This window comes from Haliotis asinina, chromosome 4 (assembly GCF_037392515.1).
Source record: "Haliotis asinina isolate JCU_RB_2024 chromosome 4, JCU_Hal_asi_v2, whole genome shotgun sequence".
Classification (NCBI taxonomy): Eukaryota; Metazoa; Mollusca; class Gastropoda; order Lepetellida; family Haliotidae; genus Haliotis; species Haliotis asinina.
Genome location: NC_090283.1, coordinates 54,297,910 through 54,323,603, shown reverse-complemented (window position 1 = coordinate 54,323,603; position 25,694 = coordinate 54,297,910). Strand labels below are relative to the sequence as shown.

General features: G+C 39.8%; 1 protein-coding gene across 1 annotated transcript; it reads left to right on the top strand.

Annotated features, from left to right (window-relative positions):
* The first annotated feature begins 653 nt into the window (after positions 1-653).
* LOC137281678 (neutral cholesterol ester hydrolase 1-like) lies at positions 654-20,897 on the top strand. Its single transcript, XM_067813079.1, has 7 exons — positions 654-721; positions 2,323-2,484; positions 8,663-8,773; positions 9,508-9,625; positions 9,836-9,899; positions 10,707-10,828; positions 16,938-20,897. Exons 2-7 carry the CDS (start codon positions 2,338-2,340, stop codon positions 17,609-17,611), a joined length of 1,236 nt encoding a protein of 411 aa, XP_067669180.1. The 5' UTR covers positions 654-721; positions 2,323-2,337; the 3' UTR covers positions 17,612-20,897.
* Positions 20,898-25,694: the final 4,797 nt, after the last annotated feature.

Sequence of the window (25,694 nt, the reverse complement as noted above, 5' to 3'; positions counted from 1 at the left end):
ATATGTTGGTAAAATCACCCCGCTTGGTCACTTTTGATATGTGACGGCGGACTGTAGATAATCGAGTCTGAACCAGACAATCCAGTGAGTAACATCACGAAGTCAGCGAACCTGTCCACTCGATCTTAATTGTTATACTACAGTCTTGTTACAAGCATGGGTTGCCGAAAATCATTTTTAATAGTTCTTCGCCGGTCAAATCTGAAATAATAGAAACTGTTCTTGGCTCCTTATGAATTATGTTATCATTTGTTTATCATAGATATGTACATTTATGTAAGACAATTGTATTGTTGGACATAGATGTGAGCCAAAGCGATCAGCAGCGAGGAAACGTGGCATGGCAGAGGAGCGGTAAGATCCCATGGTTATAATTTACAGTCACATCAGAAATTAGCTTGCACGGATCGTTGAAAACATGCCACATATTATTATTTGTTTGTTTGTTTACTAATTGCGTGTTGTTGTTGTTTTTTGTCCAATCCAGTAAAATTAAGATTGTGCGACACTTCTTTAACGCTTTTGGTATATTTAAGTCAAAGCATACATGCTTCCACGAGTTACCTCCCTTGTTCCACGTGAGCGCTGAGGAGCGATGAACCAAGATAAAGCGCTAAGTTTGTCGAGTCAAGAAACCTGTTTACTTCGCGGGGGGACACGAGAAGCGAAAGCGCTTGTTGCTACGATCGAAATTGCATATTGCAATATTTACAAGTCTGAGGTGAGTTATATATATTTGACGTTAATATATGCCACGCCGGTTTATTTTGCGATGGTATTATTACTTATAACGCCCCCATCAGAGGCGAAGTGACGAGAAACTCGAAGTCCACAGGGGCCTCCTTGAAGCCGGGGAAGTGAACTAGTCTTGAACACGTTGTCGCCTGAACGTCGACACGTATCTGTGATTACGACTTAAGCATCGCTAACATGTAGTTGCTATTATGTAAATTTGTGCACGATATCACAAGGAAATCGTAAATTAAAAGCACGATTGATTATCACTCGATAATTTAGGGGCCCCTTTTGACTCCAGATAGGGTAAGATGTTTAGAGGGAGGTAATCCATTGTCATGGATGTTTTGTTCATAAGCTGGTTTGCAGAAAGGAAAGTCGTGTTCGACCCTATTGTCTTATTTCATCACTTGCGGCTCATTTGGCAAACATGGTGGCTGCTGTACTACATAGTGTTATTTAAATTTAATTATTTTCACCTGTCTTGAACTGATTTTGCGACAGTAGTCATTCAACAAGTGCTAATCTAGGGATTTGTGGTTTGAAATGTTTGAGGGGTGTCACATTATGAATTTGTTTCCTTTAAGGGGAGGGGAAGACATCTGTTCAAAGCACATTATCAAAACATAGATGGCTTGAGCAAAAGCAAATAATGTAAATATTTTGTTAATCACAACAAAGAGCCATCCGTATTTATATTTTTCACATATCTGCTCAATTAACGAGAAAGCATGCGGGCAAACAAAAGATGTCTGTAAAATATATGATAACTTAGAATAACCTGCAGTTTTAATATTAAGCTCAGTTTGTAAAGAGTAAAAGAGAGAAAAGGCTTTATTGTGTGCCATTGTATGCACATTGGCATGGTTGTATTAATGTCCCTCCAAAATCACAAAAAGAAATGCCAGCCAAAGTATTCCACTTCCAGTAATATTACTGCAGAGGACACCATGTGAGGAATTATGAAGTGATGCTTTGACCATTAGACTACCCCTACTGACCCCAGAAAAGAATCACCAGGTGGACACTCTCTTTAGGCCACTCCATTAATAATTAATGGAAATGATTAACCTACTGGTTTAACACTAACGCCTTGTGCCCAAGACTGAAGTTTGATTCCTCCGAAGGTGTTTGAAACAGGGATTCAAAAATCCCATCGCCCGACGCCCGGGACAAGTCAGTTTTCATTTTGGGCAATCAAATAATTATACCATACTTGTCTATGGGCTACTAGAATATTTCTGTTTACAGATTCAAACTGCAAATAAACTTGGATTTCATTTCATATCTGATGAAAATGTATTTATTAGATTTTGCAATGATAAGAAAGTAGGGTTATCCTTCTTGTTATTGATCACTTTTCAATAAATAGTCCAGTAGACATTAACTCCAAATATCATGTTGATTTAACTTTTTTTAATGTCATCATCATGATCATGTCGTAAAATTAGTCAGGACAAGTTACTTTCTTCAAGTCCTTTGCCCTGTGGCAAGTGGCTTTTAAAAAGGTTTTGAACTTGAACCCATGTGAAACCTATTCTTGTGTTCCCCATGTTGACACTTTACAAACCAAGCTCACTGTTTCAGTTCCAAATTGCAAGCATGGGTTGCCTGAAGGTGTTTGCCATCACCATGTCGGTGGTGATGATCGGTCTGTCTGCGTACCTGTACACACCTGTGCCAGACTCCATGACAGAACCCTGGAAACTCCGTTCCATTCTCGCTGCATTCAAGATGGTGAAACTCATTGTAAGTACAGGTGGAATTGGCCACGGTAATTGTGGCAACATTGAATTGGAATCCCATTCCCTAGTTTTTAATGGACATTGCTGGCATGGGGGTCTGTCTGTTCAAAATCAAAGTAAACCAGTGTGACAGTGCTATACACAGTGTAAAATCTGACATGGACTTTGTTTACATTTGAAATGAGTGGTCCTTTCACAGCATGACACTGATATATTTTGCTAGATTACACTGAGACACTTGGTTTGCGTGACAAAGACTATATGTCATTTTATTTTAAAGTACATTAGCAACTCAATTATTCATGGCATGAAGATGATTTTGAATTGTAGTTGTGAGGGTATGGGTGAAACATAACTGACATACGTTTGACATGAATTTATAGACACTCTTGCTGAAAGTTCACACCAATGATCACAGTGATATTTGTTTTTATGTTCAAAAGAAAATTGTGATTCTCCTAGTGAAATCTGATATATAAATTAAGACATACTTTGAATTACAAAAGGTGCAATCAATAGTGATTTAGTGTCAAGACTGTCTAGATTTATGATCCTTGTAATTTTCACTAAATGTGCCCTGCAAAGAGTGAATGATTTCCTAGAAAAACAAATTTCAAACAGAATTCAAAACTGCAAAACTGTATCTTTGGGATGTATTTGGACATACGGTTCCAGCATCAATATGAAGGTTGAAGAGGGTGGAGATATACTGTACAATTTATGTAGGAATGTTCCAAAAGTAGAATGCCATCACATTCACTGATGACAAGCTAGACATGGTGCATATATACATTTAAAAGAGGTTACTGATGGTTTGAAAGGCGACTGACATAGGTTGAATATTATACAATTTGGTTAGTAGCAACACTTTTTGAACAATGTAACAGTGTGGAACATAGCCAGCTGACAGCCAGGCAACAGTTGGATTAAAACAGTAGCCGGCACATCAAGAAACAAGAACTACACCTATACAAACGCCACGTAAAATCAACTTGATAAGGCCCCGATTTCTCGAAACAAACTTAAGTTTTTACGGTACTCAAATCTCGAATTGAGTTTCACAATTTGAAACAGCTGAATTTTTAACTCCACTGCATTTTTGAAACATAAAAGTCGAAACAACATAAGTACTCTATCCACCAAACTAAAATTGTCCCCTATAGTTTGAGTTTTATGTCGATTTCAGTTCATTCTGTGAAATGCGTTTTCTCAAATTTGAGTAAAAACTCAGACTTAAGTCAAAACTCATACTTAAGTTTCTTTCGAGAAATCGGGGCCTGGTCTCACAACATCATTTGTTTATCATTTATTAGCCAATGACATCATTTCAAATGGATGTAAGCCATGATATGTTCACTGTGGACATTCAGCTCTCAGTTGATGTGTAAACTAAGAATGATACAGTGCCGAAAATATATTAATTGCTTCTGATATCTGTATTGTTTTGGTCATAAAATTACTTGATAAACATTATTTTTCCTTATCCTGACTCATGCTTATTTGCTTTTCTCCTCCTCCCTGTTGAAGGTAGTAGAATACCTGAAATCCCTTGAAGTTCCCTTCTAAAAGAAGCGGATTTAAAATACACTCACCCACCAGTAGTTTCCCCTTTCACACCAAAACGGTTGCATGACTGACCATGCTTGTCACTCTCTCCTCATCGCACTAAGAGGGTGGCTGGAGGCACCTGGGGTCCTGATTACGGCGATAAGTTTTTCAACTATTTCAGTCATTTAACTTAATTTATGTCGTATGCGGTATTTGGCTTATGTATATGTATCATAATTTGTTAATTTTGGGTTAATTGTGTGTTTATTTAGCATGTATATCAACAAGTGAGGCATTATCATGTTTGCAGTGTAGATTACGGCTGTCAGTGTAGATTACGGCTGTCAGTGTAGATTATAGCTGTCAGTGTAGATTACGGCTGACCCACACTGTTTGTCAGGCGTGTAAGCCCATATGTTCTTCTACTGTTCGTTGTAAATTTTCCAGAATTTTTTTCTGATTCAGAATTTACTTTATATATTCGGTCTGTTCACAGACGTGCGAGGAACAGGCAGCGTCGGCTTGCATTGGCCATGTCTAAATTGGGTGATTTAGCTTCGGTTAACCGTTTATCTGTTTCTGCTGAGATTCATTCCAGTGATCTGTCAGGCGTGTCTCTGGGGCTATGTCTCGGGTCCAGCGAGTCGTCCCCTAGACCATAGAAGAGAACCTCAACAGAGACAGGGCCATTACCGTCTAAGAAGCCTAGATCATCCTCGTCGAAGACGAAGCCTTCTTCAATGAAGTCGTCGCAAAATCAACATACTTCGATGAAGAAATCCTTCGGTGAAGAGATCGTCCCTTCACAGGAACGACATATCTACTAAGAGCCATTGTTGATTCTACACAACGAGCACAATGTCAACCAACATAGACAGCCTTCCTCAACAAGGTCTCTTGTCTGCCTCATCCTGGAGTGAGAATTTTGCAAGGCCCTTATATAAAAACCCATGGACAGCGCCTACAATATTTAATGGGAAGATTGAAGAGGTAGCAAGAACGGTTGCCCAAGACTCCAGAGAAGTCATGATGATCAAGTCTATCGACACCTTGACAACGGTGCTCAAGCAGACAAGTCAGCGCTACACTAACAAGTCCAAGTTCTCCAGAGTTCAGAGGACAAGAGAAAAGAAGTTTAGTACTCAAGGAGACAAGTCATCTTCTTTTCATCGCCCCTACGGAGGAAATATGCAGACATATTTCTTCTACCCCCAGCCGTTCCCATACAACCGTCTCAAGTGGTGGACATCTTCAACTCTACTGGAAGAATTGGGGAATTCTCAAAGATGCCCCAGTCTTGAAGATTCTTTGAGATGGCTGCAAGATTCCTTTGGAAACTACTCCGCCGGTCACAAGAGTACCAGCTCCCATCATTTATGCAGAGGATCAACTAGACAAGCTGACCAACACCATATCAACGCTGCTGCAGAACTTAGCAGTAGAAGTAATGCAGCCATATACATTCTGAGACCTGGCTTTTACTAATTTTTCTGGTACTGAAGAAGAATTCCAGAGAAAACTTTCAGCTCATATACAACATGAAGGAATTCAGCAAGAAGTTCCTACGGAAACCTGAGAGCTTCAAGATGATACATCTTCCTCAACTAAGACTCCTGATCAAGACAAGATGCATATCTATACATATCAATACATCGAGAATCCAGGAAATATCAGCGCTTCCTTTTCAACGGTCAGCACTACCAGTGGACAGTCCTACTGGAGTATCTTCGGCCCCGTGGCTATTTACTCAGGTAACCAAACCCATTGTCAACTATCAACACCTGAGAGGGCTATGCAGCGCTTTCTACCTGGACGACGGCATACAAGCTCATCATGGAAATGATGAGAGGCAGAGGCAGACGAGACCTTGTGTCTCCTAGGTCCTCGTGCCAAGGGTATGACCAGAAGAGAAAGACTACAGCTGTGCCCGCTACAAAGCTTCTTAAATCTTCATCTCAACAACAGAGGTCAGATGCCACTCTTAGACAATGTGAAGCCGTTTCTACTTTGGTGGACTCGCCGATCGAACGTCTGCGGAGGAACCTATATGTTAGAGCCGGCATTCAACAACCACCTCTACGTAGATGCGTCTCTCCAAGGATGGGGAGCTCTTAAAGACAACGAAGTTGCAGCAGGGACCTGGAAGAAAGAAGATGAAGCTCTTCACATGAGTGGAGATGAAAGTGGTGATTCATGCCATCCATCACTGGTTTACAACTCTGAGAGACAAGCTACTGATGATCCACACAGACAGCTAAACAGTGGCATTATTTGTAAACAAGCAAGGGTCAACGGGATTTCCATCTCTTCCATACCAGATGTTTCTACTCTTCGACATGGTCGACAGTGTGAATCTCCAGATAAAAGCATGTCACATACCAGGAGCCTGCAACATCATGGCAGATGCCTTTTCTCAGCCACTTCGTCCATCACCAACAGAGTGGATGCTGCATCGGGAGGCGTTTCAACAAATCAGCCAGACATTCGGATCGCTGCAGATAGACTTAATTGCAACAAAGTTCAGTGAACAGACTGCAACCATTTGTATCACCGGTACCAGATCCATTAGTTTAGGCAACAGATGCTCTCAGCATCCCATGGGAAGGACTAAACACATGCGCGTTTCCCCTTCCAGTGCTGCTACCAAAGGTCATTGAGAAAATCAGACAGACGACACTGCTCCAACTGATTTGGTTGCTTCCAACACTTAAAGAAGAATTGGGACAACCAGTGCTACAACTACCAGATTGGAAGAATCTCTCATCCATCCGAACACCGAACACCAAACAGGCACATGGCAACTCATCTGCATTCCAACTTCACATATAGCCCGTGTCAAGACTGTTCAAAGAAGAGAGGATACTCAGTGAGGGCAGTGAAAGCAGTCGCCTAAATCTTATGGAAGTCCACTCGCACCTTAGATGATGCCAAGTGGAAACGATTTGAGACATATGCCAGAAAGAAAGGATTCATGGCTATGAAGGCGACACATCCCCAGATAGCAGATTATTTATGTCATCTACGATGTTCCAGAGGTCTGAAAGGCTCTACATTGTCTACGTACTTGGCAGCCCTCAGCTCAGTCATCACCATGAAAGCTGACTGAAGTACCTGAGCTACTCGCCTTACTACGTTCCTTCAAGTTGGAAGACCAGTAACAGAGATTTAGAGCTCTTGGGATCTAAACATCATACTCCAGCATCTCACAAGTGATGCGTACGAGCCACTCGACCAGATCTCATATGAACTGCTGACTCAGATGATGCTGTTTTTACTTGCCTTGGCTACAGCTGCACAAATGTCAGAAATTCCTGATTCATGACGAAAGTCTCCCACCCGTCCCTCTCAGGCACGCTGAATTCCAAATTCTCACGTCGGGCGATTTATAATGTGCAAAGAGGTAGGCTACTGGTGGGTGAGTGTATTTTACATCTGCTTCTTTTAGAAAGGAACTTCCAGCGATTTCAGGTATTCCATTACCTTAGTCAGGAGGTCAGGAGGAGAAAAGCAATTAAGCATTAGTGAGGATACATATAAAAAATCAATTCTACTCAGAAAATTACATTCTTAAGATGAAAAAGTGGAAGTCAAAAAGAGTATTTTTGTGTAAACTTGCCCTTTAAATAATGCATTGAAAGTCATTAAAATATATGTGTACATAGTCAACTCAAAAACATCAAATCAAACCATTTTTGAACCTTTTGCACTGCATGACTACGTGCATATTATGATGTCATGCAATTGTTAGGAATACAGCCTCTTGATGGATAGGTCCCAAGAAAGGTCCCAAGGTCCCTTCTGCAACTCATGCTTACCATAAAAGGCGACTATGCTTGTTGTAAGAGGCGACTAACGGGATCGGGTGGTATCATATTTTATCACTATTTCATAGTATTATTACAGTGCGTATATTTCTTGATACATTGTTATATTACTCGAAAATATTCTTTACAAAGGAAATGCGTATATGTGCGAGTCGCACTGCATAGTGTATTGTGTTTATGACACAACGGCAGCAATCAATAAATTATCCGCAAACGCCAAGCAAACCTAAACTAGTGAGCTAGCTAAAAGTTAGTGAGCTCTGTAGATTTCTTCCCATAGGATCTGCATGCCAAATTAAAGGTCACAGGTAATCAAAAACCCAAACATAACTAAAACACAGTTATTAATGCAATGCTGTTTAAGAGAAATTATACGCATATAGTCGCAATTCCAAAGTGCAATATTTTGTACTTGGGTTTACCTTCCTCGAAACGAAGCGACCCGTGAAGGTCTGGGGTAGAATAGGCCTTCAGCAACCCATGCTTGCCATAAAAGGCGACTATGCTTGTCGTAAGAGGTGACTAACGGGATTGAGTGGTCAGGCTCGCTGATGTGGTTGACACATGTCATCGGTTCCCAATTGTGCACATTGATGCTCATGTTGTTGATCACTGGATTGTCTAATGCATACATGATTGTTGCTGACTGTCACTATATAGCTGGAATATTTTTGAATGCGGCGTAAAACTAAACTCACTCACTCACTCACTCACTCACTCTTCACGGGTCTATTACATTCGAACACTATCAAAGATGCATTGTGTACTCATCACCCGAATGTAGGCGGACATGTTTGTTTTTCCCCACAGAGCAGCACAAGTGAGCTGCTGGGTCTTAGAAGCAGTGTCAACGTGACCCGGAGCTTGATGAAGATGTTAGCAAGTCAAGCAGTGGCATCCAAGTCGGACCCCCTTCTCAAGGTTTGTGTGTCATTCATTTTAGTGGGGTGATAGGGTAGCTTGGTGCTTAAACATGTGGGTACAATGTGTGAAGCCCATTTCTGGTGTCCTCCACCAGGTTATTGCTGGAATATTGCTAAAACTGATGTCAAACCAAACTCACTAACTCATCCAAGGGTTGGGAGGAGGGGAAAGAAGTGAAACCAGTGATACGTGGTATATTCAGTATTGTCCAACATAGAGATACAGTAACTACTGGTGCTGGTTGTTGCTCTCAATATGCTGACTGAAAATAGGAGCTGAGGAAACAATCATAAACCCCTTCACAAAACTGATGTTGGGATATAAGAGGACACAGTCATAACACTGTACAAATGAAACAGGCACCAGTTAATACTATGATCAAGGACTGGTTAGAGTGGTGATGCATTGATACAGATTATGTCATGCCCTTCCCAAATGGCTGGAGTTGTAATACATCAATACAGCTAATGTCATACCACAACAAAATAGTTCTATGTGAGATTTATTGATTGATATGTGAAGTATATCTTGATTGCACCTGAACCACGGATTCATGAAACAGCATGGATTGCTTGTTTGATGGGCATTCAAGAAGTTGGTGAGTCAAAAATGAAACATACAGCTTTATGGATTACAACTTCTTGTTTATTACATTGGATGGGTCTTAAAATCTAGAGATAGACGTTATGTTGTCACAAAATGTTGATCATATATCCCGTTTGTTCTTCCAGGTGACCGACACCAAGTTGTCTGGGATAAGTGTGAGAATCTACCGCCCCAAAACTGCCCCGACTCCAAGCCCAGCGCTGGTGTATTTCCATGGTGGTGGCTGGATCTTTGGAAGCATTGGTGAGTCGACTTGTGGAACTCAATGGAAATTGAGTGAAAAAGTGAACTTACAAGAATTTTTTTAAAGATTTGTTTTGGCCCCATATACTAAATATAACCCATATATATACTAAGTATAACTTGCCAACAGTAGAATGCTTTTGGTATTTAGAAGGAATATAACTGTTAAAAAATATTCAGATTGGTTGAAGATATTTGTTTTGTTTTCAGACATGTATGATGAGTTTACTGCTGAGATTGCCAGGGCTGCCAACATCGTCGTGATGTCTGTTGAGTGAGTGTCTGATTTTATCCACCTTTGTGATTCTGGTTTGGCACAGATAACTACTGCCAGTACAACCTATGCTGGTTGGGTTTAGGGAGCTGGAATTGTGAAAAACCTAAAACAAAATACTAGTGCCAATCACTGGATTAACTGGTCCAGTTATTTACATCTTATGTCTGGAGTGTTCTTGAGTGGCATATGAAACAACAAATATCTGAATGAGTATGACTGGAGACCGTGAGGTATCAAGGTCATTGCTGTTTCGTCAATAATATTTACTGTCTATTCCTTAATGTCTTGCTGGAATGATGGGTTAGTCTAGTGGTTAAGGCATTTGTTCATCATGCGAAAGACTCTTTTTCTGTTTCCTACATGTGTGAAGCCCATTTCTGGAGTCCCCAATCATAATATTGATAAAAGTGGCATAAAGCCATAGTCACTCGCTCACAAAGGCTTAAAGCCATTATTACTCACAAAGACATAAAGCCATTATCACATAGGTCTTACTTTTATGTAAGTTTACCAATTTTTGTTGCTTGGTTGTCGTGGATTGGTTGAAAAACAAGCAAACAATGCTTTTTTGGCTTGAAAAGTTATGTAAATTTGATACAGTTCCTTTGATGTGGTCCTCAAAACGTGCTTGATGGAAGGTTTCTGGGGGTGTCTGTGTATGAAGTTTATGATCAGTTATTATGTGAATGTCAACGCATACTCTTTGATGTTTCTATTTTGATGTTTGCTGTTATGACACTTTCTGATCATCATCTCTCTCACCATCGTATCCCAACTGCTTAGATCACAAACATTTGTGTCCAGATACCGCCTTGCTCCAGAGTACCCCTTCCCAATCCCATTTGAAGACTGTGTGACAGCCACGCTACACCTGCTGCAGAACCCACAACAGTTCGGGGTTGATGGCACCAAGATTGCTGTGGGAGGTAAGAGTTTTCTCCCTTTGATTGTTTCAGCGACAAATTGGAGCTGATTTTTTTAAGAACAGGCTTATTAACACCTTCTTTGAGACCAATATGTAGGCCCCGGTCTGCTGCTGATAAAAATCATTTTCCAGTTAGAATGTACAATTTCCCATTGTCTCATGAATGAATGAATGAATGAATGAATGAGAAAGAAAGAACGAAAGAAAGAAAGATCCAGTTATAGAATTGCTTGATTCAGCATTTGGCAGTATTTTTGCATGCTTGTTATTGTCATGTCTATGCATGTGATTGAATGTGCCAGAAAAACTATACACAGTGTTTTCTTGTTTGATTTTTTATGGCCCCAGCTTATAGTGTACACACTGTTATCTCACAGCTAAGATCTGACATCTGAATCTTTCATGTTTTAATTGATGTTTAAAAAAATCAAATATTTTCCATTTAGGTCTGCAAGCGTTGCCTTCCTAGTGAAGCAAAAAGATTTTTTAACAAAGCATACTTGACAATTATTGAATACAAGTCATACCTGTTTCAGCCTTTGGGTGTGATCTGTTATGGATTCTTTTACTGAAAACTGATGCTTCTAATTCTGTTGAAAGATGTTCATTATCATCTATAAGCAATGACTATTCTAAGACTAGAATGGTGGGAATGTTTGTAGCAGAGATGTATCTCTGGTAAACTTGCTAAAGCGAAGTGTGGCATGGAGTTTGTGCATGTCTATCTGTAGTGTAGTTGTCTCCCCATGTCTGCACAAGTGTTACATGTTTCATACCTTGTTCTAGCATTGTATATATTGCATCTGGGCCAATGTTTGCAATACTTTATTTTACTAATAGGCCTTCAGGGCCTGCTGCTACAAATGGGCTACAAATCTACAGGCCCATTTTGTTCAAGCCAAACCAATAAAGACAAAACAGACCACACTGTACACAGTATTGCACAGTTTATTTCTGTCATTACATGGAATGACATCAAATTCCTACTGAATGAAGAAATTGACAGATAATTAACTGAAGGCCACAAGGGCCTGCTAATATTTGAAACTGCTGGCCCGATAACATTAACAACCAATGACTGAAGTGAAACCAATAACATCAAAATAGACGACACTGTACACTGTTTCTACAACATCAGTTAGTGAAGCCTGTGTCACAGAGAAAAGAGCTTATTTGTTAAAAACTGGTGTCGACATTTCCTTGCAATTTTGTTGAAATGCCAAAAAGTGAATTTGTGAGCTATTGTAACATGATGGATCGTTCCCAAACATGTCATAATAAAGAAAAAGTATGGGAAATGTAAAGCTGCAAAAAGACATAAAACTGAAGGTCACAAGGCCTGCTGATACAGTGTTCCCAGAAATTATTGAGAAAATCTTTGTTTTTTTTCTAATGATGCTAAGATTGGGAAAAGGGCTTTCACTATGCACTAAGCATACTAAATAAGGGAGACAACTCTTGAAGGCTTAGAAGGCAGCTCTTTACGTCAAGAGTTATCTCCCTTGTCTGAGCAGACGGCTTCCTGTGTTGACATGGCAGAATTTACAGCAAGAGAGAAAAGAAAGCTCATTCTAGATGATTTTGAAAGGGGTGAGGCTGATGCTAAAATGTTAGCTTGTAGACATGGTATTCCTCTGTCTACAGTATACAGAACTTTGAAGAATATTCAAACAGGAACCGGGATAGAGCACAAAGCAGGGGCAGGTCGGCCTAGGAAATTCAGTGTTGTGGATCGCCGAAGACTTGGGCAGATTGTGAGTAGGGGCAAATTGAAAAGTGTTGAGAACATCAGAAATGAAATGATTAGCAGAGGAAGTCCTCAGGTGTGCAATGAAACAGTTAGGCAGGAATTACAGAGACTTAATTGGGTGAAAACGTGGAATTCCCTCGCCGTTGATGAAAGATGCACTAAAGGAAAAATGTTTAAACTGGTGTCAGGCTCATGAAAATCAAGATTGGGGTAATGTTTTCTTTTCGGATGAAAGTTCTGTTTGGCTTTTCCCTAATTGTATGAAAATTTGGACCAAAGATACTGTCAAACCTATCTACCAGCGACCAAAACATAGCCCGAAGTTTCACATGTGGGGTGGCATATCGGCTCGCGGAGTGACGCCATTGTGTGTTTTCACGGGAAACTTGACAAAAGAAAGATACGTTGACATTCTAAATGGTCACCTTCTTCCGACAGCACAAACATTGTATGAATATGATTGGATTTTCCAGCATAATAATGACCCAAAACACACTGCGCGCTACACAAAACAGTGGTTGTCGGGCGAAAATGTTCAAGTTTTAGACTGGCCCAGTTACAGCCCAGACGTAAACCCAATTGAGAATGTGTGGGGAGTCATGAAGGACAGAATATTGTATTGTGCCGGCAGTTCCAAATATAGTATTCCCAGAAATTATTGAGAATCATGTTGCGTCATGTAACTCATTACGTTTATTAACTTCTGGCGTTTTACTTACATAAACATGTTAAAACATCATCCTTTTACAGTCTCAGTCTTGTTTTAGTACTTTGTTAGACCTCCTCGCTCAGCAATGCATGCCTGAATACGCCTAGGCACACTACCTATCAAAGTTTGTAGGTAATCGTGTGACAGGGTATCCCAATATTGGACCACCTCGGCCTTCATATCTTCAATATTTCTCAATCCCTTTTGGTTTATTCTGTCCTTCATGACTCCCCACACATTCTCAATTGGATTTAGGTCTGGGCTGTAACTGGGCCAGTCTAAAACTTGAACATTTTCGCCCGACAACCACTGTTTTGTGTAGCGTGCAGTGTGTTTTGGGTCATTATCATGCTGGAAAATCTTCATACAGTGTTTGTGCTGTCGGAAGAAGGTGACCATTTAGAATGTCAACGTATCTTTCTTTTGTCAAGTTTCCCGTGAAAACACACAATGGCGTCACTCCGCGAGCCGATATGCCACCCCACATGTGAAACTTCGGGCTATGTTTTGGTCGCTGGTAGATAGGTTTGACAGTATCTTTGGTCCAAATTTTCACACAATTAGGGAAAAGCCAAACAGAACTTTCATCCGAAAAGAAAACATTATCCCAATCTTGATTTTCATGAGCCCGACACCAGTTTAAACATTTTTCCTTTTGTGCATCTTTCATCAACGGCGAGGGAATTCCACGTTTTTTCACCCAATTAAGTCTCTGTAATTCCTGCCTAACTGTTTCATTGCATACCTGAGGACTTCCTCTGCTAATCATTTCATTTCTGATGTTCTCAACACTTTTCAATTTGCCCCTACTCACAATCTGCCCAAGTCTTCGGCGATCCACAACACTGAATTTCCTAGGCCGACCTGCCCCTGCTTTGTGCTCTATCCCGGTTCCTGTTTGAATATTCTTCAAAGTTCTGTATACTGTAGACAGAGGAATACCATGTCTACAAGCTAACACTTTAGCATCAGCCTCACCCCTTTCAAAGTCATCTAGAATGAGCTTTCTTTTCTCTCTTGCTGTAAATTCTGCCATGTCAACACAGGAAGCCGTCTGCTCAGACAAGGGAGATAACTCTTGACGTAATGAACTGCCTTCTAAGCCTTCAAGAGTTGTCTCCCTTATTTAGTATGCTTAGTGCATAGTGAAAGCCCTTTTTCAAATCTTAGCATCATTGGAAAAAACAGGTAGCTGCTATGATGAAATATTTCACTGATATTTTTTGTAAAGCCAAAAAATTATACCTTGTAACAACGCCACTTATTGCCTAATGACCATGCCATATAGACTAATCGGCAAAATAACATAAGTTATCCTTATGCATGGCATGCATATTCCATTGTACATGTCTCACCTAGAAAAAAACTAGTGTTGGATAAAAAGCACTCATGTTTTTTCCATAAATGTACAGTTCTAGTGACAGCATATAATGAATTTATTTTATGAATGGATACGATTCGATTCATCGAATGTGTGAATGAAGTGCAGGAGAACCTGTGTCTGGCATTGTGAACAGTTGGAATGGATGCAGTCACAATCAACAGCTTTGAAGCACATTGTTAGAAAGATGTGTCTTGGCAGCACTGAGGAAGGACAGGCTTAACCGTCATGGAAGACAAGAGTGATTTCAAAAAGGAGCATGATTTTGGGAACCATTTTCTTGCCAGAAGAGTGAAGATATACCACAGTAAGTACCTTGTGTCTCAATGCAAATGATAGAATGTGTCTCACATGAAATTCAACTAAAATATCATTCGAATGAATGTGAAAGCTGGCTTTTGTGGGTTTTTTTAACTACATACCTGTTAAATGTATGAGAGTGTTTGTGTTTCAAGATTAGCCAGAAACGAAAACCAAGTTCTTTGGATAGGTAGGTAATAACGTTGCTACCAAGGAAGTAATACTACAGTTATGGCACTCATTGCAGTAAAGAAGTTGACTATCCATAGCACTTGGTTTTGATACATCTTTACAACTTTTATGATGCCTCTAGAAGTTAAGATTAGCCATACTACAGTAAAGTGAGTAAGAACAGAGTAGAGTTCTAAACCAAAATTTACCTTGATTATGATGCATGGCTTATCAGATCCTTTCCAGATTGACATGCAATGAAATCTATGCTTGTGGGTTCGAATCCATTGTCATCCCAATTGTACTTTATAGGTTTATTCACACATAGTCAATGCTTGTGTCTTTCACTAATGTGGTTTTGTTTTCATGAATTAATTATAGCAGCAATGGGTGTGCTGATACTCAAATGTTACATGTTTAGAAGTTGAATGCTATCGCATGAATTCCTCCCTGTTTTGTCCTTTAGCACCTGTGTGTGCTTGACCCTTACACTGTTTGACATGCATCGATGTATTGCATGTTTTCTTGCATGCCTTGAACCAGTTCGTCTGGTGAGTTGCAGACTGGTTATTTGTTAGGAGGATTCGGGTCCGAGTTTCAAAACGTTTCTTAAACTCTTAAAATCTTATTCGTATGATTCAGCGTTCTCAAGGGCTGGTCATGCATCGTTGTATTGGATCAGCTTGTTAGACTTGGTGACTTGCATTGTGTTGCATTGTTCCTTGAATATTTACAGCCTGTATATTCATATAGCTTGAATATTGAGGTGTTACCAGACAATGCCTAAAGTCATGTTGCTGTGTTTGTTATTAAACATTTTTGCTGAGAGATGGTTACAGGTCTTGTTATGATATCCCAGCATAAAGATGGCCTCAGTATTGGGGGTTATTAGTGACAGAGAAATCAGGACATTTGCAGCCACCCATTTGCGTATCATAAGAGGCAACTAGGCTTACTGTATAAGGTGGTGATACTTGTTGTAAGAGACAAGCACACTTGCCCTAAGAGGTGACCATGCTTGTATAAGGCAACCATGCTTGTTTTACCGGCAAACAAGGATAAGTTGGACTGGCACAGGGAACATGTTTACGAGAAGTAGGAAGTCATGGCAATGTGCAAACCCATTTGGTTTGTGAAAGGGAGAGCATGTGTCATGCATTGCATGATGAGGGAATTGATTCTGCACCTAGCTGTGCACTCCATCCTGAGAAGACTCACATGGATGGGGAAGTAAGTCTGTGATATATATAGATATATATTTCAAGACAATTAAACATGTCAAAGATAGGTAGGCAGTGTCAGATAATACATTCTCAGACCCGAGAAGTGTCATACAGTGTTATTAAATACATCCAGACAGAATGTACATCTATGAAACAGTCAATGTTAAAAGCACTACACTTGATCGTGGACAACTTTAGGCTGGTTCACTCACAATGGCAAGCACCAATGGGCGGCACTCGTACATGCTTATATGGGTTGATACTCAGGTCTGTGCTCAACTTTTCCTTGTTTGCCAGTAACAGGCAACCACACTTGTCATGATGGACAACCATGCTTGGTTTATTGGGCAATCATGCTTGTCGAAAGAGGCAACTATGCTTTTGCAACGGACAACCATGTTTGTCATTTGAGGCAAATGATGGAACTGTAAAGTCAGGTATGTTGACATTGTTGATGCAGATCATCGCTTATCTAATTACATGGGTTGATGCTGAAGATGATCTGTTCCCGACCCAGTTATTTAAACACACAGACAACTTACATTCGATAAAGGAAAAATTGTTTCTCAATTGCAGGTGACAGCGCTGGTGGGAACCTGGCAGCTGCCATTGCTAAAAGGTTCTCTGATGAGGCTCCATCCTACCTTCAGAGGCTGAAGTTTCAACTCCTCATCTACCCTGCTCTCCAACCCTTTGACTTCAACCTCCCGTCATTCCAAAAGTTTCAGGATGAACCAATGCTGTCCAAGAAAGACATTGTCATGTCGTGGATCAAGTATCTTGGTCTCAAAGAACCAGAACAGTACTACGAAGACTTTGCATCCAACAATCACACATCAATGATCTTGAAATATTCCGAATACGCTCGATCTGTGAGTCAAGAACTACTTCCAGAGCGATTTCAAACCACTCAAAAGGACATCTTGAATAAGAATGAAGGAAATGACGCTCTGTCCAATCAGATTGAAACTTTAATATTGGACGCGACCTTTGCCCCACTTTTGGCCTTGGATGTCACCCAGGTTCCCCCTGCGTACATCATAACTGCTGATATAGATGTCCTTCGGGACGAGGGGATGATCTATGCCGAGAGGCTACGTAGAGCGGGAATACGGGTTAATACTTACCATATGAAACAGGCCAGTCATGGCTTCTGTTATATGTATTTGTCTTACAGTTTCACACAGTTAGAGGTGTGTCACAGGGCGCTAAAGGAAATTGTCAACTATATTGAGGTCAATATGAACTAAGAATAATGATGATATACGCATAAGGAACATGCGGTGTAAATACCATTACAGTAAATATACTGTCGCTAAGGCTTTTCTTTTGATTGTTGTTGACTTACTGATGCATGGACCGTAAAAGTGGAAATAATGCAAATACACATTTTTAGAAAAGTTTAGGGCTACAAACAGGAATAAAGAAACAAGATTAAAATGTTGATTTTTAGAATCATTTACCAAATCAAAGTTGTCATCACAACTTGCTCCCATGTATTTCAAAATCCAAGTGGTAATATTATGTACTACAGAGAGGTCAGATAGACAGTGTCTTGCTATGATCATGCCACCATTCACATTCAGTGTAGGACAGTGGGGTGGCTCAAGGGTCACAGCGTTCACCCATGTTGAAGAACCAGGTTTGATTCACCATCTGGGTACAATGTGTGAAGCCCATTTCTTGTCTCCCCTGATGTGATATTGCCTCAGTATTGTTAAAGGTGGTGTTAAACTCACTCCCATTGAAAGTTTACTCAATTTCTTATAGTTTCAAATACACAAGATTACAGAATACCAGACACCTACTGCCATCTTTGAAATCATGCAATTTTACATTTGGTTAGGGTTAGGGTAAGGTTTACGATTAGGGTAAGATTTAGGGTTTGCATCATGGTTAGGGTGATGTGATACAAGGTATTCGATATTCAGTAACTGGACCTTAAATGCCTTTGAAGATCTGTTTTAGAAAGGTTTTCTGCAAAACATGCTTGTGTATAGACTAGTGTAGATCAGTGCTCATGGTGTTAATCACTGGATTTCAGACCACTGTCATAGAACTTGATAATATTTTTATTAAACAACTAACAAACAAAGAAACCAAACATATATTTTCAAATTAATAAAAGTTATCTTCTGTATGCAATGAAAAAATACCAAACTCAGTCTGAATATTCATCTTTAATTTAATCAACCAACAGCCTTCAGGCAAACACTGGGGAGGTGGGGGAACCTAGTGTGTAGTGAAACAAAATGTAGCATTACTGTATACCTAACATTCAAGAAAAGTAGGCGATTGTGGATTTACAAGGTTGATGAGATGCAAATGATGACGCTAAGGAGGAAACAAATGATGGAGAGAAATTAAGGGAAATGCGACAATTTATTCCATTCCTTTTGAATGTTTCGTCTGTATGGACATTTATTACTTTTTCACCTATACATTGACTGGTGGTATGCTCTCAAAGTGGAATTACCCCTACGTTATTTCTACAGGGTGAAGACCTACAACAAGGTCATGAAGTCATTTGTATCATGATACGCCGATATCGATAGAATACACATCGCAGTATTTTAAATCATTTTTCCATAATGTCTTCAATGTAGACATTTCTGATCAGGATTAAAAGAAAAGCTAGTGGTAGACATGTTTTTAGTAGATGTAGTTTTAGTAGTAAAATACCTATTGCAAGACATTTTACAATAGCTGGTCGACAAACGTGTCAGTAGACCTGTGAATGAGTACCAATTACTGATATATGTTGCCTTTTATTGATACATGTCTGCCGGTATGTGTATCAAGCACTGTATCATTTTATGAGAGGGACCTGAGAAGGGGCCTTCAGCAACCCATAGGCAACTATGATTGTCGTAAGAGGTGACTAATGTGATTGGGTGGTCAGGCTCACTGACTTGGTTGACACATGTCATTGATTCCCATGCTCGATTGATGCTCATGTTGTTGGTCACTGGATTGTCTAGTCCAGACTCGACTATTTACAGACTACTGCCATATAGCTGGAATATTGCTGAGTGCAGCGTAAAACTAAACTCACTCACTCACTTTTATGAGAGGCTACAGTGCACAGGGTTGGTGGAGTAGCCTAGTGGTTGGAATGTTCATGCATCACACCGAAGAACTGGGTTCAATTCCCACATGGCTACAATATGTGTGGAACCCATTACAAGTGTTCGTCTGTGGTGATATTGCTGGAATATTGCTAAAAAGTGGCGGAAAACAAAACTCACTCACTTACTCACAGTGCACCAGTCTTTAGAAGTAATGCTTCACTACACATATGACGTATATGTACAGGTCATGTCGTCAACCATGTGAGAGGGATGGTAGGTGTAGCGGTTTAAGTGTTGGCTCATCATGGCAAAGGCCCAGGTTCGATTCCCACATGGGTACAATATGTGAAACCCATTTCTGGTGTAATGTAAAACCACACTCACTCAGCCATGCAAAAGTTCAGTATTACTGTTTCACTTTGGCAATATTTTTATGGTTGATGCATCACTTATTCCTGGAATTGTTTGATCTTGTTTAACATGTACCGCTTGAAAGCGGGACAAGTCAGTTTACATTTCAGGCAATGAAATAAAGGTGTCTTACTTGTCCGTTGCCTACTACATAATTTCCACTTATGGTTTCAAACTGCAGATAATCTTGGATTTCATTTCATACCTCATAATGAAGCTATTAAATTTAGCACTAATAATAAAGTAGAGCTAGTAGAGAGTGAAATAGTCGTTAAATAGTCCAATAAACATTAACATCAAACACTGCGTGATAAAATCAGGACAAGTTGCTTTCTTGAAGTCTGTGTACTGTCCATTTGTTGATGTCCTTCTTGGTTTTAATGTGAAATATCCTTATGTGTGGAACATAATTATGTCTCCATTGATTAGGTCTCCTGTTAGGTGTAGAGGTGAATAGGTCATGGAGAGAGTGTAAACTGGTGTATTCTGAACATAACTGGTTATGAATGGACATTTTTGTATTTAGAATAGGGTTGGTTAGCCTTTTGGTTGAAGTATTTGCTTGTTATGTCGAAGACCTGGTTTTAATTCCCTACAAAGGTACAATGTGTGAAGCCCATTTCTGGTGTTCTCCACGGTGGTATTGCAGGACTGTCGCTGAAAGCAGAGTAAAACTAAATTCACTCACTCACAGTCAGAGCTGTACAAAAACTAGATTCATAACGTTCACAGTGTAGCTTGCATTGTAACAGTTGTGATACCATGATTACATGCACTACAACTGTTGTCCAGGCATATGGTAGTCTGCAGGGAGCCATGTGCTTCTCCCTCGTCACCCTGCTGGATGCAAAACGGCTACCCCTGCTGTGAGATTGCTGGAATATTGACATAAGCGGCATAAAACAAACCTCACTCAATGTACTCAGCAAATAATGCCAAACATATTCATAATGCCTACCTCTGTGCCTTAGTTTATATCCCCATCACCACTAGCAAATTATTTGTTATGTACATGAACTGATACCATCAATATTGACCGTCCAACTTTTCTGTGATTGCCTAAGTAAATTAATATGATAATAACATTCATATATCTTTTATCTTTGCCTGTAATTAAGTTTATGTTCAGTTTAGTAAACCATTCTGTGTATGAAAGATCTGTATGGTGAATAAATGACTTATTTTCCATGTCTTGAATCATATTGTAACTGATGCCTTCACATGTTGTAACCGATGCCTTCACATCTTGTAACCGATGCCTTCACATCTTGTAATTGATGCTTTTAACCATGTTATGTACTTTCCTGTCACACTGAACATTAGCTAGGCGGTTATGGTGCTGACCACTCTAGGTTCAGTTCCTCACAGGGGCTGGGGGTAGCCCAGTGGTTAAAGGGTTCACTTGCCATGCCTCAAACCTGACATGGGTAGAATATTTCTGGTGCCTGCAGCCCTGATATGGCTGGAATATTGCTAAAAGTGACATGAAACTTCACTCGCTCATTCACTCACTCACTCACAATGGTGGCTGTATTATTTGAGAATGTGTTGCTGAATACCACAGTGTACCCCACTAAATACCATCCAAAACTGATCTCCACAGGAGTAATGCTTGATGAGAATACCAATATCTGCTTTGAGATGTCACTGAAATAAAATTACATCACAATGCTTTGCGGACCATTGTGACGCATTGATTACCATGGTGGTAGGTTCAAATGACATCACTTTGGTTTTGCCCCTGAAGCTGTACTTTTCTGGGACAATGCCCTTTCACTACTTTCTCTAAACCAAAATGGCAGGAAGAATGGTGAGGATAAATATATAACATAACACATTAGCACTTGTTGTATAAACATTTTTAAGTCCACATTAACATGTTGATGGCCAGACTCACACCAATGAATTCGTTGTGTTTAGCTAAGCAGGTTTTTATAGATAACTTGTGCCACAGGTGAATGTTTGTGGATTTAAATCCTTCATTCTTTTCCTGATAGATGCGTGAAGCTCCCGGGATAGAATAGGCCTTCAGCAACCCCTGCTTGCCATAAAAGGTGACTATGCTTGTCGTAAGAGGCGACTAACAGGATCGGGTGGTCAGACTTGCTGACTTGGTTGACACGTCATTGATTCCCAATTGCGCAGATCGATGCTCATGCTGTTGATCAATGGATTGTCTGGTCCAGACTCGATTATTTACAGACCGCCACCATATAGTTGGAATATTGCTGAGTGCAGCGTAAAACTAAACTCACTCACTCCCTTTTCCTGATAATGATGCTTGGTTTGTCAGTGCCACCATGCTCATGGCTTTCACCAATGATATTACCATCTAGGATCTCTCTGACTGGGTTTTTCTCCAGCAACAAGCTGTCATGCTGTGACAACACTGGAGAACTGTTCAGTGTTTTTCGAAATGAGATAGGGATGGGGTAGCCGAAAACTTTAAGCGTCTGTGTTTCACAATATGAGATGGGGCTGGCGTAGCATCTGCTCATCATGCCAAAGACCCGGGTTCTATCCCAAACATGGGTACAATGTGTAAAGCGAAATTTCTGTTGTCCCCAGCCATGATATCACTGTAATGATGCTAAAATTGGTCTAAAACAAACTCACTCACTCACTCTGAACTCTGAACTCTGAACTCAAGAACCACTCAATGAGGTACTGTTTGTTCGCTTCCTGTGTGACAGAACTGAGGTTTTAAGTCCCTAAGATGTCCTCGTGGGTAACCCCAGGTTGAATTTCCTGGTATTCTTTAAGAATATTGTCCAAGTGCGCGGATTTGGGATCTAGTTCACACTCGGGCGAATCCTGTTTGGTACGTCGTCCTGATTTTGTTGGTGATACACTGCCCATGGCTCCGTAATTAGCTCACTTTGACTTTCGCTTTGTCACCAGTTCAGTCACCAAAAAGGCCTTCAAAACAGGAAGCTACATTTGCCAATCCGGCAATGTAGTATACCTCCTCACTTGCAAACGCAGCAAGAAACAATATGTAGGTGAGACTAAAAGATGTTTCAGAATCCGATTAACAGAACACTACGCTGATATCACGCACAAGCGCGACAAACCAGTCACACTTCCCTCCAACTCGGAACATCATGGCAAAAATGATCTACAATTTCAAATCATACCCCAACTCAAAGACAATGCGGACTCTGAGACAGCCACCAAAAAAAAAGATCTCTTCAACTAAAATGGATATTTGACCTCCATACGTTCCACCCGCAAGGACTCAGTGACATGATTGTAGGCTGAAATATTTCGCCTTCCCTTGAGTTCGTTTCTAATGGTATCATTTGCATTTTCATGACTGATAACAGTATTGATAACAATATTTAAGTGTCTGGGACCACCATTTTAAGTCCAGAACAGGGCACAAGGTATATCCTTGCTAACACTATCAGCCGCTGATTTCAATGGTCCAAACCACTCATAGTACCATTTGTATCGATTGCCGATACATAAGTTTAATGAATAGAATCACATGACAATACATATGTTTGAGGCATTATTGGGTAAATTGAATTACATTTAGATAATTGGCATTTTATATTTTATAACTGTCCTTGAAAAAGTTCAACACTTTTGATTCTCAGAGGTTAAAAAGTTCTTATTTCCCATCTTTGTGCTTGAAAACTAATCATTTATAACTCTCATAACATTAAAAAGCGTGATACAATTGCAAAATGTAAATGATACATTAACATATTTGAACCAGTGCTTTGAAAGCTAAATATCTGTATCAGTAATTGTATCATCTTAGAACAAGAGTCATCAGAAGATGACATATCCCCCTGGCCCCCACATATTTGAAAGGACAAATCATCTGACAGTTACTTATTGTGTTTTTAGACCATGTCTGAATTGTTTCCATGGAATTCATGCAAAAATATAAATGCCACATCTGTAGTCAGAAAAAGTCACCATTTCAAGATCTGTCTCGTATATCTGCCAAGATCCTTTGAAAGATATGAAATGGTTTTCGAGTTTTGCCACCATTAGACTAACACCAAAATGTTCCATGGAAAAACCCAAAAAATAAAAATGCCCAAACTGTGTAATAAATCACAAAAACATGTAAATAGCAAAAGTCACCATTTCAAGATCTGTCTTGTATATCTGCCAAAATCTTTTGAAAGATATATGGTTTTTGTTGTTGTGCTCCTTAAATGAAGTCCGTAACATGTTCATGGAACCAAGAAAATAATAAATCACAAAAAACTGGAAATACCAAAAGGCACCACTTTGGGATCTGCCACACACATCTGCCAAGTTACACTGACAGATATTAAGAAGTTTTTGAGTTCTGCTCCGGAAACTAAACACACCTCTCAGTTTTGAGACTAAGTCTGAAACGTTTCTGTGGAAACCCCAAAAATAATAAATCACAAAACCTGTAAGTAGCAAAAGGCAACACCTTAGGTTCTGATTGATACATCTACCAAGGTTTCCAGAAAAATATTGAACGTTTTTTGAGTTCTGCTCCGGAAATGAAGCCCATCCCTTCATTTTGAGGCTAAGTCCAAACATTTTCTATGGAAACTGAGAATATAATAAGTCAAAAAAGCCTGTAAATACCAAAAGGCACCACTTTGGGGTCTGCCAATGTCTACCATGTTACACTGACAGATATTAAGAAGGTTTTGAGTTCTGCTCCAGAAACGAAGCACACCTTTCACTTTAGAGACAAAGTCTGAATCGTTTCCATGGAAACCAAGAAACTAGGAAATCACAAAAACCTGTAACTAGCAGAAGGCACCACTTTAGTTTCCGACTGATATATCTACCAAGTTTTGCAGAAAAATATTGAACGGTTTTTGAGTTCTGTTCTGGAAACGAACCCCATCTCTCAAATTTGAAATGAAGTCCGAAACGTTTCCATGGAAACCGAGAAAATAATATATCACAAGAAACTGTAAGTACCAAAAGGCACCACTTCAGGTTCTGACTGATGTATGTAACAAGTTTTGCAGAAAAATATTGAACGGTTTTTGAGTTATGCTCCGGAAATGAAGCCCATTTCTCAAATTTGAGAATAAGTCCAAAACATTTCCATGGAAACTGACAAAAATAACAAGAGTCATCAGAAGATGACACATCCCCCCCATGGATCCATGGATCCCAAGAAAACAAAAAAACAAAAAAAAACTGTAAATACCAAAAGGCACCACTTTGGGGTCTGCCACACATGTCTACCAAGTTTTACTGACAGATATTAAAAAGTTTTTCAGTTGTGCTCCAGAAACGAAGCCCATCTCTCACTCTTGAGACTAAGTCCGAAATGTTTCCATGGATCCCAAGAAAATAAAAAAGCACAAAAACCTGTAAATACCAAGAGACACCACTTTGGGGTCTGCACACATATCTACCAAGCTTTGCAGAAAAATATTGAACTTAAGCTTCTGACTGATATATCTATCAAATTTTGCAGAAACATATTGAACGGTTTTTGAGTTATGCTCCAGAAACGAAGCCCACCCCATCTTAAGACTAACACCAAAATGTTCCATGGAAAAACCAAAAAAATTAAAATGCCAAAACTGTGTAAATAGCAAAAGGTACAACTATAGGTTGAGATTATTACATCTTTTAAGGTTGGTCTAAAAAATATTGAACAATTTCTGAGTTATGCTTTGGAAACAAAATGATTACGGACGGACGGATGGACGTTGACTATATTCCTCCGCCGGGGGGATAAAAAGAATTGATGCATTGATGGTTTCATTGTGTTGTGGCATCCCTAACTACTTGATCAACCATTTCTTTCAAACTTTAGGATGTAAAATACAATTGTGCCACCTCAGGCAAGGCTAAACTGAAGCATTATTCAAGAAGGTTCATGTAA